This window comes from Hyperoodon ampullatus (genome assembly GCF_949752795.1).
Source record: "Hyperoodon ampullatus genome assembly, chromosome: 2".
NCBI lineage: Eukaryota > Metazoa > Chordata > Mammalia > Artiodactyla > Ziphiidae > Hyperoodon > Hyperoodon ampullatus.
Window position 1 is genome coordinate 124,431,498 of NC_136915.1, and position 14,377 is coordinate 124,445,874.

Consider the following 14,377-nt stretch of genomic DNA (forward strand, 5'->3'; position numbering starts at 1 on the left):
GGAGGGAGACTGATGTTTAACCTTTCAAAAGCAATTGATTTTTATTTCCCTCTTATACACACAAAACACTAGGTTCTTACTTGGAATTTCCTAAAAGAAGTAGGGTCCACTTATGGTGTCTTTTTAAAAACCACCCTATTATATTACACATATGTACAACACACGTACACAGAGACTCATAAAGCCCTGTCACACAGACACACTCACACAAATGCACACATTTCCTCCTACACACACCCACTGCCTCTCCCGTTCTTGAGATCTCTTTTCTGTGGTACTTGGTGGCCCTCCTTTTTTTCTGCCCTGGCACACTTGAGTGACATGTATCTTCCCACCAGTAACATAGGCTTACTCTGGCAGTGGTTCTCACAGGGGTCATTCTATAAACCTCCCCTCGTAGGCATGTAAGAATCTCCAGGGAGATACATATAGTTTGAAAAAGTCTTCCTTCCCTCACCTTTACCATCACCCCACAGTGGCTGTGATTTGATATCACTTTCTAGAATGGCTCTTCTCCCTGACATCCACTGAGAATCTAGTGGATATGGAACACCTGGTTTTGAGTAGAGTCTGATGAGAATTTCTTACCCTTTGGTTAGCCTCTTTAAAGCAGTGCCATCCAGTAGAACTTTCTGTGATGATAGAACTGTTCTCTGTCTGTGCTGCCCAATATGGTAGCCACAGCCACACGTGGCTACTGAGCTCTTGAAATGTGGACATACAGGAAAAATAGAGGACTCAGTAGGAAGACAGACAATGAATAAATGGTAACTCCTACCTTCATTTTGAAGGTTTTGCTACCTTCATTTTTCTTTTTAAGTTTTTTTTCTTTAGTTTTTGCAGAAGTCAACATTGGTTCACATGGGTGTAGTTATGCTCATCTTTTACCTAACTTCATTTTGATTGATAACTCAATATTTGATTGAAGTGTAGGGACTTCCCTGAGGGCGCAGTGGTTAAGAATCCGCCTGCCAATGCAGGGGACATGGGTTCAAGCCCTGGTCCAGGAAGATCCCACGTGCCACGGGGTTACTAAGCCCCTGAGCCACAACTACTGAGCCCGCGTGCCACAACTACTGAAGCCCGTGCATCTAGAGCCTGTGCTCTGCAACAGGAGAAGCCACCGCAGTGAGAAGCCCACGCCCCACAACGAAGAGTAGCCCCCGCTGGCCACGACTAGAGAAAGCCCGCATGCAGCAACGAAGACCTGATGCCGCCAAAAATAAATAAATAAATAAATTTATTTTTTCTAAAAGTGTTATCCTTGGGTCTCCTGACAAATGATTCTTTCTCTTACCTCTGTTCCCCTTCCTGATAAATACATACATACATATATGTATATATGTAAGCTTTATTGAGATATAATTCACATATGGTACGATTCAATCAGTTAAAGTGTACAATTCAATAGCTTTTCATGTATTCAAAGAGTTATGGAACCATCAACATGATTGATTTTAGAATATTTTCATCACCCCCAAAAAACTCATTAGTAGTCACTCCCCCGTTCTCCCTACCCACCACCCCCTGCCCTAGCCATTTACTAATCTACTTTCCTGTCTCTATGGATTTATCTATTCTGAGCATTTCATATGGGTGGAATCATACAATATATGGTCCTTTGTGACTGGCTTCTTTCACTAAGCATGATGTTTTTTAAGGTTCATCCATGTTGTAGCATGTATTAGTACTTCATTTCTTTTTTTTTTAATTTTTAAATTTATTTATTTTTGGCTGCGTTGGGTCTTCCTTGCTGTGTGTGTGCTTTCTCTAGTTGCGGCGAGTAGGGGCTACTCTTCATTGAGGTGCGTGGGCTTCTCATTGCGTTGGCTTCTCTTGTTGCATAGCACGGGCTCTAGGCATGTGGGCTTCCGTAGTTGTGGCTCACGGGCTCTAGAGCGCAGGCTCAGTAGTTGTGGCGCACGGGCTTCGTTGCTCCACGGCATGTGGGAAGTTCCCGGACCAGGGCTTGAACCCTTGTCCCCTGCATTGGCAGGCAGATTCTTAACCACTGTGCCACCAGGGAAGCCCAGTACTTCATTTCTTTTTATTGTCAACTAATATTCCATTGTATGGCTATACCACATTTTGTTTATCCATTCATTGGTTGATGGACATTTGGGTTGTTTCTACTTTATTTGCTATTATGAATAATGCTGCTGTGAACATTTATGCACAAGTTTTTATGTGAACATATATTCTCATTTTTATTGCATATACATCTATGGAGTGGATTTGTTGTATAGTAACTCTGTTTAACTTTTAGAATAACTGCCAAACTGTTTTCCAAAGTGGCTGCACCATTTTACATTCCTACCACTAATGCATGAGGCTTCCAATTTTTCCACAACCTTCCCAACATTTGTTATTATCTTTTTGATTATAACCATCCTAGTTAAGAAATGGTATCTCCTTGTGGTTTTGATTTGCATTTCCCCAATGGCTAATAATATTGAGCATCTTTTCATGGGTTTATTGGCCATCTGTATCTCTTCTCTGGAGAAATATCTATTCAGATCCTTTGCCCATTTTTTAATTGAGGAATTTGTCTTCCTCTGTTCTTTTAATTTGGCCTGAGCAGGATGCTGATATGCTAACTGGTGATGAACAAGTATGGAAGGAAGTTCAAGAATCCCTGAAAAAAATCGAAGACCTGAAGGCACATTGGAGTATCCTTTTACCTGTGGATTGAGTTGTTTTGTAGGATTGCTTCCTTACTGGTTGGAGCCTAGTATTAATGAATCCATGTCCAGGGTTTGACCTCTCCACGAGCCAAAGAGCTTCATTCTGTTCCGTGGTCACAGGTTGCATCCCTGACCCCAGCCAACAATTTCAGTAATGGCTAAGGAAGATATGGTAAGGTCAGCATGAATTCCTCTCCACCATTAGATGATAATCCAAATTTATAGGCAGGATTAGTAGGACAGTAAGTAGTACTCCCTTTATATGTACAAGGTAGCAAATTTCTGGATTCCCTTCCTCCCGTAACCTACCTCTCTAAAAAGTATAACTTGGAATCCTTATAATTTAATGACTGTAGTCAACCATGACTGCAATGGCAATGGGAGTTGCTTCACAATACACTTTCTTGGCGTAAATCGTGAGGGGACCTCGGGAGGACTATAAGCACTGGAGGATTATAAGAGCCCGTGGTCTGTCAGTCTTTGAGTCTCAAGGAGTTGATTAACTCCCAGGTGGATTCACTGTGTTCCCCTTTCTCTTTTCCCCCAATCGTCTTATGGTCATGGAAGAGTCTGCAGAAAGGTGCCTGTTCTGTCATCGATAGTCTGTTCTCTTCGGGTGGGCTGTCTTCCCTGCTCCCCTCACTGGAGCAGAGTGACTTGTGGTCAACACCCAGAAAATGCAAATACAGGTCAGCATTAGCTTGGGAGAAAAGCCTCTTAGTTAAAATTATTCCATTTTTTTGCTCACTGATGTGTTTTACAGGAAAGGTTTGCCTTGTTTGCCAGGTGACTGTTGCCAGTGTTTCGAAGGGAAGTTGTCACGTGGTCCCTCCCTCCCAGCTTGCTGGGGGATAAAGTAGATGTATTCCTGTCAGTGGCTGCATCTGGTTTTTACTTCTAAGGCTTGTCACCTCAGACCTCTTTAAAATGAGTTGGAGCATATGTAAATGAACAGGCAAATAATTATGGAGGTCATGCAACATGATGTTAAAATAGAGTCAAAGTCTTGCCACAGAAATGTCTGGCATTGTGTAAGAGACAGGCATTCCTCCTGACAATCCATCAAATATCTAATCCTAGGATGAAAAGCCACAGAGGTTAGCCTGGCAGTCTGTTACGAAACCAGTGCATTGCCTAAGATACTGCTTCCCCCAGCCTCTGGGGGCCACATGCTGCAAACGTTAAACATGTGCGTCAGGTGAATACAACAGAAAGTCATCAAGTCCCTTTTCTTCAATAAATGTGCCTCTTCCGAGACCAGAGGCAACTCCTCAGAGACAGGACTCATCCTAAAGTTACAGAGTGTTATGTACAGAAATGCCCTCAGCCATGTGTTAGGGGGCCTGAAGTACTAACCAGGAAGTCAGGCCTGTGGGGTAAGGTATTATGCCACCAGAGGCCCCCACTGAAAGAAAAATATATTTCCTGTGAGGGTTAATAAAAATAGGAGCTCCCACTCACGCAAGTGGCTTGATTGGTTTATCAAAAGTGTTCACTGATGTGTTGGAAAGCAGTGCCCTGAGAGTCTGAACTGTGGAAAAGGTAGATTTTGCTGGAGGGAGGGCAAAGGACAGGTGGACCATCTGTCCAGGATGGGGGATGCTGTATTAGGACCTGAGGAAGAGGCTTTGAGTTGGAGGCGCGGTGGAGAGCCCTGGGCTGTGTGAGAGTCGGGCAGGGTGTGGGTGTGTGGCGGGCAAATGCCATCCACCTTACTCCACTGAACCATCTTCCTTAAGCTGGTCACGCTCGGAGGTCGTGACAGTAAAAGGAGGAGGAAGGCACTGATATTTGTGCAGTGTGATCTTGTGCAAGACACTAAATGTTCTCCCGCTGTGTCCCAGGTACACAATTCTGCCTGGCTCAGGAGAGAACACGTGAAGCGTTTTTTTAAACTTTACATACGGTATCTTATTTAATTCTTACAGCGACATTTGGCATTTTTATTTCTGGCCTACTTCGAAGCACAGGTGACATCCTCAGAACCTCAAATCTGACCAGTGACAGAACTAGCTTAGATTTAAATCCAGCTTTTTCTGCGGTCAAACGCTATGCCATTTCTGTAAATCTGCAAACCTTGCGCCCTGTGGAATTCCAGCCTATGGAAGCAGATGAATTCGGAGCTACACAGGTTGAAGGTGAGAGAGGAGTGGGGGCCGGGCAGCCCCAGCCCAGCGTCCTCCTCGGCCTCAGTCTTGCCTAACACAGCATCAAAGGGAAGAAACTGTGTCAGGTCCCTGGGGCCTGCCTTCTCTTTCACCTGCAGCTGTGCTTCTGAGGGAGTTCACCTGAAGGACTCGAGGCGTGCTGCATGCACCACCTCCTCAGTGCTCTGACTGCCTTGTCAGTTTTAAAAAGTGAGGTCGCACTGGGCTCCATGAGAGTAAGTTATGGACTCACGGTTAATCGGAAAGTCATTGTGGCTCCGAAGTGAATATTGGGTCTTCTCCCCACCCTTTTTAAAGCACCCTTTCCCCCTGCCTGCAATTTATGTACATAAGCTACATGTTCTTAATATTTATCTTTTAATTTGGGGGTTTAAAATAAGAATACCTTTATTTGGTTAAGTATAGACTTGAATCACTTTTGTTTTATAATCAAAAACATTAAATTTGAGATCCAGTGGAAATGGATTTCTTTAAGTTGTTTCCCCTAGTGTGTGCCTGGGGTTGTGTTTTTGGTTTCTTATATGCCCAAGGTTCAAATGGCACAGAAGCAAAAATGAGCTCCTCCTTTTTTAAAAGGAGTTTCTCTAAAGCTTCTTTAATTTCAGATCATTTTTGAAACAGAAACTAACAGAGTAAATAATTTTAAACTGAACTAACTTACTTAGTCTTCAGCTTATTTAATAAACAGCTGCATTTATTTCATGGCTAGGTTTAAAGAGAAAACATGTAGGAATAGGAAGGAAGAATGGTTCTTTGGAAATCTAATCCCTCAAAGCACAGGCTTGGTTGGAAGATGGTTTGTTGATGTAAACAGAATTTCCTTCTCTGAGACACCACTTACATGTTTTTGTTTCTCAAGTGTGTTTTCAGGCAGCTCATCTGTGCAAAATAATGGGCGCTTCCTTCCCTCCTGTGCCTGGGAGCTCTTCAGCCTTTTCGAGAATCTCATTTTACTTTTGTTTTTTCTTGATGAAGACAATGAATCCTTAACTAAGGTTAATAACAGAGTGGGAACAGGTTCTGGCCATGTGCCAGACGATCCTAAGCAGCAACGCAGAGCGGCTTCCTGATATCAACATCTACCAGCTGAAGGTGCTCGACTGTGCCATGGACGCCTGCATCAACCTTGGGCTGCTGGAGGAGGCGTTGTTCTACGGCATTCGGACCATGGAGCCATACAGGTGAGTCCCGGGGAGGGGCTAAAGTAAGGGCTACAGTGTCTTTACTTGGGGCAGAGGCTTGAGAGAGCCTGACATCATCCTGATCACTGCTGCTTTGTAAGAGTGTTCCATCTGCTTCTCAATCAGTGTGTAAAACCACACCTTTGTTCATTTATGCATTCATTCCTCATGTGTAAAGTTCCTTCCGTGTGTCAGGCACTGTGGGTGTGCAGGGACTGATGAGATGCTGTCTGCACGTGGAGCTAGTGCTTGTAATAAGGTGCAATGCTGGCGATGGCAGAGGCAAGGACACAGTTTGGGGGAGCAGAGAGGGGCTCGGCACAGACGTAGCCTGGGGGCTGCGGCCTGTGGCCTTAGCCCTGCTGATCTAGGTGAGGACGCCAGTGTGGGACCCTCCACCTGGCTGACAGCAGTGCTGGTTTCTTCCATTTCTCAGGGCTTTATGGTTCCCAGGGTGCCTTTACTTGAACCTTCTGACCTCATAATCACCTTATGACCCAAGCAGGAGAGCAGGGAGACAGCCCTGCTCAAACATGTCATTGAATCAGAGGAAGGAACTACTGGTAATGAGTTGTTTCTTGACCGGCCTCAGCTCCTCCAGACCCGTGCGTGTTTTGCCCCTAGAGGTTCTGGTTACCCAGGGGAACTTGCGGGGGGAGGGCAGTGTTGAAGTCTAGTGCTGAGAATTTGGTGCTGGTGGGTGTGGGACCCTGGTTTGCAGTGGGCTAAGAACATAAGTTTGGAAGAGGAGATAGATCAGTCCAGAAGAAAGGGCACAGAGACGCATATACCATCATCTCAGGTTGGAATAGCCATCTCCAGCACAGAACAAGGTCACTCACTGTGGGGAAGGTGCCCTGAAAGCATCTGGGACCTGGGAAGGCTGGGGGAGGCCCCTGAGGAGGAGGGGCGCCATTCCAGGCAGATACTGAGTTCCCTAGCTCTGAAGACCGTGCAGACATGATGTCAGCCCTAAGGGGCTGAGCAGAGGGAAGATCCAGGTCTAGACCTATGCAACATGGGCAACAGGCAGGGGAGTGGTCCTCAGGGAAGGAGGGGACGGAGGCAGAGCAGACAGGGCGCCACCTGTCCCCACTTGAGGAAGAGCCTCAGAAGACACCGGAGCTGGGAAGTTACCAGGATCAACACGATAAGAACAGAAGCAAGTCCAGGGTCTGGGATATCAGTCCAGGCAAAGGGAGGAAGCCAGAAATGACACATTTGGTCAGGAAGCCAGGAGCACGGTGCAGACAGAGAAGAGCCTAAAGATGGCATAGACCCACCAGCCAGGTGCATGGCAGAAGTCCATAGGCCAGCCACGGCACCAGGGTGACCCTGAGGGTGTTTTTCAGAACTTCTCTAGGTGGTTTCTCCCAGTGCCTTGTGGTTGAACAGCTTCGGAATCCAGACTGTGAGTCATCTTTAATCAAACTTATAAGAGATTGCCTTGAGGGCTGGGACTGTAGACTTTCCCATGAGCGTGAAATTTCTGTTAGGTATGATGAATCTTGTGGGTTCTCAGAAAATATGAATTGAATACAAAGAGATAAGGCTTCGTTCGTTCTCTGTGTTGCAATGAGAGGCAGGCTGGGGACGGCTGGCGTTACCCCTCTGGGCTCAGGGCTCGGGCTCAGGATGCCAAACCACAGGCTGCCTGGTGAGCGGATGGAATCCGGCCAGGAGACAAAGACGGAAAATCCTCTTTCCTCCAGATCCCCTCAGCGGCTGCTCGCCCCACTGCTGTCTGGGGCTGGAAGTGCGCTGAGCCCGCCGCCCAGGCACAGGAATATATGTTGGTCCCCTGGCTTCATTAAGAAAGCCGCGCGCCTTTGAGGGAGCTCGTTCTCCGCGTACTTTTGAATCCTCTTTTCTCCATAGCCCCAAGGCTTCTCTGAAGGACTTTCTTACCTCCTTAATTAACTGGCAGTTTCACTGACTTAAACTTGAATCAAACAAAGAGACCTTTCTTGTAAGTGAGGCCAAGTCCACGGAATGTACACCATGTTGTTTGGAATACTTTTGGTTATGTTTCCCTGGTGTTGGGCAGGTCACGATCTCTCTGTAAATGTACCCTCTGTTCTTACGCTGGGTGACACATTTCCAAGCTTCCCTCCGTTTCTCCTCCCTGGAGCTTATTAAGGAGTTGCTCTGTGGTGTTCTGTATTTCAAGAAATCGAATCTGCAATGATCCACTTCAAACGAGTGAGATCTGAACTATTTGCTTTCAAAGTTGTAGCAGAGGAAAGGGCTATCAGAAATCCAGATCAACAGAGTTAAGAGAAATGAGAGGGGTGGATGCCGACAGACTTGGCCCTTTTTCCCTTTAGCTCAGGCAAAAGTGAAAATAAAGAACTAACGGGCCAGATGCCCTGCAAGCCCTTTAACAATCTTAGAGTGTGAGGTAGGAATCCCGAGGTGGGCAGTGGTTTTCACCCCGCAGGTGTGCACGAGGGAACTCACGCTGTGGGCCTCCCCCGTCTACACAGTCTCCCAGCAAATGCTCCAGGTGGGCTTTTTGTCCACCTGTAGCCAAGGACATGGGCAGTTAGGCATGCGTTACTGAGAGGTGACTAGATTGCCATCTGCCGTAACAGTTTTACAATGTTAATATACTGTTTTCAGCAACTAGATTGAGGTCAAGACTCTAGTGATGATTTTGTCACTGCTGACCTTGGCTAAATCTTAACTGCTGACCTTAGAGGAGAAGGTGTCCATTATTCCATTTTTATCCAAATCACCGCATTGCCCTCAGCTCCCTTCTTGTCACTCCATCATTTATTTTTTACTCAATAGAAGTTCCTTTTATGGTGCAACATAAAATATTAAGTTCTTTATGTTTCATAAAACAATTTGGAATTAATTCACATACAACAAGATGTGCAATCTTTAGTATTAGCTCATAGTACTTCTCCTGAGAGTATCTATGTGTGTATCTGTGATTATATATGCAGTCATCTGTCTGTTAGCACTACCAACATTAAGTAATTTAAAGGTATTTCCCAAATTTTACTTAAAAATACAATTCAGGGCCTCCCTGGTGGCGCAGTGGTTGAGAGTCCGCCTGCCGATGCAGGGGATACGGGTTCGTGCCCCGGTCTGGGAGGATCCCATATGCCGCGGAGCGGCTGGGCCCGTGAGCCATGGCTGCTGAGCCTGTGCATCCGGAGCCTGTGCTCCGCAACGGGAGAGGCCACAACAGTGAGAGGCCCGCGTACCACAAAAAAAAAAAAAAAAAAAAAAAAAAAAAAAAAAAATACAATTCAGTCAAATCTCAGCTGTAAGACGAATTGGGTTTCAAAAGTTAGTTTGCCAGTTGGTAGTTTAGAACTTGGGAAGCATTTTCTTATTGAAGAAGGTGTTACAGGTCATGCTGAGGTCCCCTGGACTAGCCCGTGAAAGCCTGCTCAGCATCATCAATGTAGACCATAAATTTTTTTTAAAAAAGGAGAAAGAAATACAAAAACAAAACTGAACATAGTTTTAAAAACAAGATTTAAATTATGTTGAATACAAATTAAAGTTGATTTTCTTTAAGAACCAGAGGCTGATACGGAGGTACAGAGGCTTCTTCAAGGCTTCGAGGAGGACTTACAATATATTCACACGTTCTGTTAATTTTTTTTAACATCTTTATTGGAGTATAATTGCTTTACAATGGTGTGTTGGTTTCTGCTGTACAACAAAGTGCATCAGCTATATGTAGACATATATCCCCATATCCCCTCCCTCTTGCGTCTCCCTTCCACCCTCCCTATCCCACCCTTCTAGGTGGTCACAAAACACTGAGCTGATCTCCCTGTGCTATGCAGCTGCTTCCCACTAGCTATCTATTTTACGTTTGGTAGTGTATATATGTCCATGCCACTCTCTCACTTCATCCCAGCTTACCCTTCCCCCTCCCCGTGACCTCAAGTCCATTTCAATATATTCACACGTTCTGTTAATTTTTGTTGTAAGAATAATACATACTCCTAGGAAAGGACATTTTCAAAATGACGGAAAGGTAAAAATCATCCTCATCTTTCACATCCTGTCTCACTCCCTAAAGATAGCCATGGTAAGTTTCTTTCTGAACTTTTCTATGTGTGAGGCACTCGTCTGAATATATTCCAAAGCCCCACTTTTCCCTCCTTTCCTCGCTTTCTGTCTTCTTCTTGTCTTTCTTGGGGAGAGACTCAGTCCCAATCCTGATCTATTAAATATGCCTACTGGTGTGGTGGGTGGGGAAGGAAAGGTGACAGGAGAAAAGGGATGGAGAAGCCAAGAATTCTCCTTAGTGGGAGAGAGAAGGAAAAACTAGGGTTGCTCTCTGTCTCATGTTCCATAACTTGCTTTTTTCACTTTACGACAAAGTGTGGACATCTGTGCAGATCGACTCCTGCATGTCTACCTCATTCTTTTTAACAGATACCTAGTATATCATCTCATGAATGTACCGTAATTTGTCCATCAGTCCCTCTGGTCTCCGTGTATGTTTACCATGTCAAACAATACTATGATTAACAGCCACATACTTGCATCCTTGTGTTCTGATGTGACTGAAGCCATAGGGTGAATCCATATGATAAATTCCTAAATGCTAATTTGCTGCATCAAAAGTTAGGTACAGGGCTTCCCTGGTGGCGCAGTGGTTGAGAGTCCGCCTGCTGATGCAGGGAACACGGGTTCGTGCCCCGGTCTGGGAAGATCCCACATGCCGCGGAGCGGCTGGGCCCGTGGGCCATGGCCGCTGAGCCTGCGCGTCCGGAGCCTGTGCTCCGCAACGGGAGAGGCCACATCAGTGAGAGGCCCGCGTACCGCAAAAAAAAAAAAGTTATGTACACTTTCAATGTACGTAACTATTATCAAATTGTGTCCCCCATCCACCAAAATGTTCCTCTTTTCTCAAAAGAATTAAGAATGGATAGCATGATATTGATTATATCTGATTTAAATTCATTTCATAATACATAAGGGCCTTTTCCTGATCAAAGTCTGTTCTGATAGAGTGAGGTTTGCTTGTATTGATTTACTTATCCAAAAATAGTGCTGGGAATGACATTTTGTAAGTTACCTGGAAAGAGGCAGAAGAACAGGAATGACGAAGGTCTTACACGAGAGTGCGCGAGGGGTATGAAGTCCTCCTCAAGGGGAAGAAATCGTGAAAGAGTAAGATTTTATCTCATCGTTTTCTGTGCTTTGTTGTCAGAAAAAAAAATGGTGGGAAGAACGGCAGTAAAATGCAGCTGGTGGTTTGTGTACATGATGTAGTTACAAGTAAGTGTTTGTAACTCAGAGATTGCCAGTAATTACATAGCAGCCATTTCCGTTTTGATTTTGCCAGTATTTTTTGACTTTTCCCTCAGAAGCTTTAGCAGATAAGTTGATGAAATGTAAGGTTTCATCACAGCAGTACCTTCTATGACTGTTTTCAAGCTGGCTTTTCTTCTGAAGACGTTTACAATTGGTCTTCTGTGGGTTTTTGTCTAGTCCAAGAGCCAGCAGAGCATGTGGGTGCACGTTACCCAGGGTGCAGTCACTCACTCACTCGGCATTTACCTGGACCTGCTCTACTGTTGCCTCATCTCTCCGTGTCACAGACCTTGTTAGGTTGCTCCAGGAGGATGCTTGTATCCATATACCTGTCAGTGAATCTCATTCCTAGAGGGCAGGGTCTTGGCTGGGGGTATCAGCTGTAGGACTTCTCCTCAGCCAGACTCACAGAGGAGGACCCAGAGGTAAAGCAGAGCTGGGTCTCCAGCCAGGAGGGGACATGAGAATCGGAGCTTCACCCAGCGTTCTGTTCACGCACCTTGTTTGCAATCTGTCTTCCATGGTGAGGTTTACAGAATTATTTCACCCAATGAATGAACAAATGTTTTATTCTCTGCTTACTGATGTGGACAATAATCCCTTAGCCACTTAATCATTTTTTTTCCGCACTGTAATTTTCAATTAAAGTATCTTTGGTGGCCAAACCCCTATATGAGAGTTTGAGCTCTGTGTGCATGTTTGTGTATAATACTGAGTTACATGATACCTCCAATCGGGGCCTCTCTTTCTTTGCTGCCAGTTCTGTGAGATTGATTTCTTAGTCACGGCCCCTTGTCTTGACACTGGGGCAATGACCACCTGCCTGGCAGTTGGGGTAGGGGCCCATCGAGGCCCAAGCACTCTTAATTTAACCTGTTTAATATCAGCCCCTTAGTTTAATTCCAAAGGGCTCTTTTAATTCAGAATCTAGAAATACAACAAAAGGAAAAAGAAGGCAAAGGAGAGAAAAGAGGAAGAGGAAGGAGGCGAAAACAGCGCAGATGATGAGATGCCGCAGTTCAGGTGCACGTGTGTTTACTTAAACTACCGACTTGAGCTCATCCCTAGTTACTCATGTTTCCAGGTCCAGATAACCTGGAGCGAGTGTGAGGCTTTTGGTAGGAGAATAAAGAAGAGCAGGATGAGTAATTTCTCTGACTGCACTTTCCTTGGGGCAGCAGAGGAATGAAACGATCTTGCCTTCAGTGGTCCACTCTAAAAACACCCTAACTTCCCTTTCACTCTAACCATCTTGCTGGAGATGCCACCTGTGTGTTTGGGTAAAGATATTTATTGACCAGTGTTCTGGGTGGTTCCAGCCCTGACCCCACTAGTTGCATGAGAATGACCCAGCTTTGTGGTTTTAGTTCCGAAAGAGAAATATAGGGTAGTCTGTGCATGGAACTGGCATGAGGCTCTGACCCTCCAGCCCTTCTGGAAGAGGGGAGGGGTGGGCACGAGCCCACCCATTCTCCTGGATGCCGCAGCTCCTCTGCCCGTTGCCACCACCCCAGGCCTCTGGCCCTTGAACAAGAGCTGCAGATTGTGACAGAGCTCCCGGTGACAGCAGACGGGCCTAGGTGACAGCTTCACAGACCAAGCCTTAATCCAACCTGGGTATTCCCACCTGACTTAAGGGTGGCACAAATGACTGGGCACTGCTGGTATATGTACAGCCCCTGCTGGGGAGGGGAAGGTGACCCACACATTGCCCCCAACATGCTGTGCACAGCAGGACACATGTGAAACCCATGCTTCCCGCTGACTCCTGGCCACACAGCTCTGTATGTTTGTCTTTCCTGGCTACCGGAGGGCCACCACCTAACCATCGTTCAGAGACCATGGATCTAGTGTTGAAACCCTCTGCTGAACTTTATTCCGCCCACTCCCCCTGTGCTAGGATTGTTAGATCAGCACATTGCCCAGAGCCACATTCCTCCTCTCAGACAAGAAAATCCCACAGCCACGGGCCAGCGTCATCCATCCCCACACTTACCTTGACTCTAGACACCCCAGGCTAGGTTGGGGCACAGGACATACTTCTTGTCCGTTGCATTTGCCTGATTCCCGGTAAACAACCTCCCTGGGGAGCAAGATGAAATCTGCGCTCCACCCTGGGATTAGGTACCTGCACAGGAAAGCATTTCATCTTCTGTGTTCACCCATGTATATTCTCTGAGAAATGGTCTTCTGTCCTCCTATTTAAGAAAGCATCTCCAGAATAAAAACATTTCCTATTACGTTTCACTTTTTTTTTTTTTAAACTTTCACAAGCCATCACTGAGTACTTTGACTTTCCTGACGGAACATCTTCAGTTTCTTATTACAACAGATTGTACCCTAAGCAGTAGGATATCAAATCCTAGGGAATCTTTTGGGATGCATTAAATTTCTCCTGTTGAATCAATCTCTTGCTTGGCTGCCCCTGAAGCTACATAGCTGCTATCTCTTTTCCTTTTTCTCAGCTCTTGGAAGAGAAAGTAGAGAAAAAAAATATCCCATTTTCCCCTGTAGGGAGCCAACAGAAAATCAGGCAGGCCTGAGAAATGGGAAATGATGGATATAACTTTGAAAGGCTCAAAAAGAATTGATTAAAACCAACTTCAATTTCACGTAAATACATGTTTTGTAATTTTAAAAATGTATTTTGGTCACATGCTATTTGTGTATTTTGAGTGAAGTCCATACTGAGTTTTCAGAACTTCTCCAAGGATAGATGAATGGACCTTCAATTAAATTGCACAAGTAAAGCTGATTTATCAAGCCTCATGCTTTTGATCACTTATAGAGAATGGTGATAGCACTTGTAAGGAACAGTAAGAGGTCCTTCAAAGAAATGAAAGGTGGGGAATAAATGGCCCCAAAAATGATAGGTCCCAGTTTTTGAGAGAGCCAAGTTATTTTGAGCTCGAAAAATGTCCTTCGGCCCAGATAGCACAAGGCTCTTGAGCTCATGAGAGCACACTGGCTGGAAAAAATGTGTTATATGTTCAAGGGAAGTGGCCCCACCAGGGACTAGGAAACTGGAGTGCAAGAGGGCAGTGGGCTGCGG

General features: G+C 45.4%; 1 protein-coding gene across 3 annotated transcripts in view; it reads left to right on the forward strand.

Annotated features, from left to right (window-relative positions):
* The window catches only part of SMYD3 (SET and MYND domain containing 3), a gene marked incomplete at its 5' end in the record, with an annotated part of 751,002 nt that overhangs the window by 637,131 nt on the left and 99,494 nt on the right, over nt 1-14,377 (forward strand). For all 3 annotated transcript variants that reach the window (XM_079724186.1, XM_079724187.1, XM_079724188.1), the window contains 2 exons: nt 2,582-2,669; nt 5,859-6,033. In XM_079724186.1, the coding sequence (XP_079580312.1) occupies nt 2,582-2,669; nt 5,859-6,033 (263 nt within the window). The remainder of the gene's footprint in view (nt 1-2,581; nt 2,670-5,858; nt 6,034-14,377) is intronic.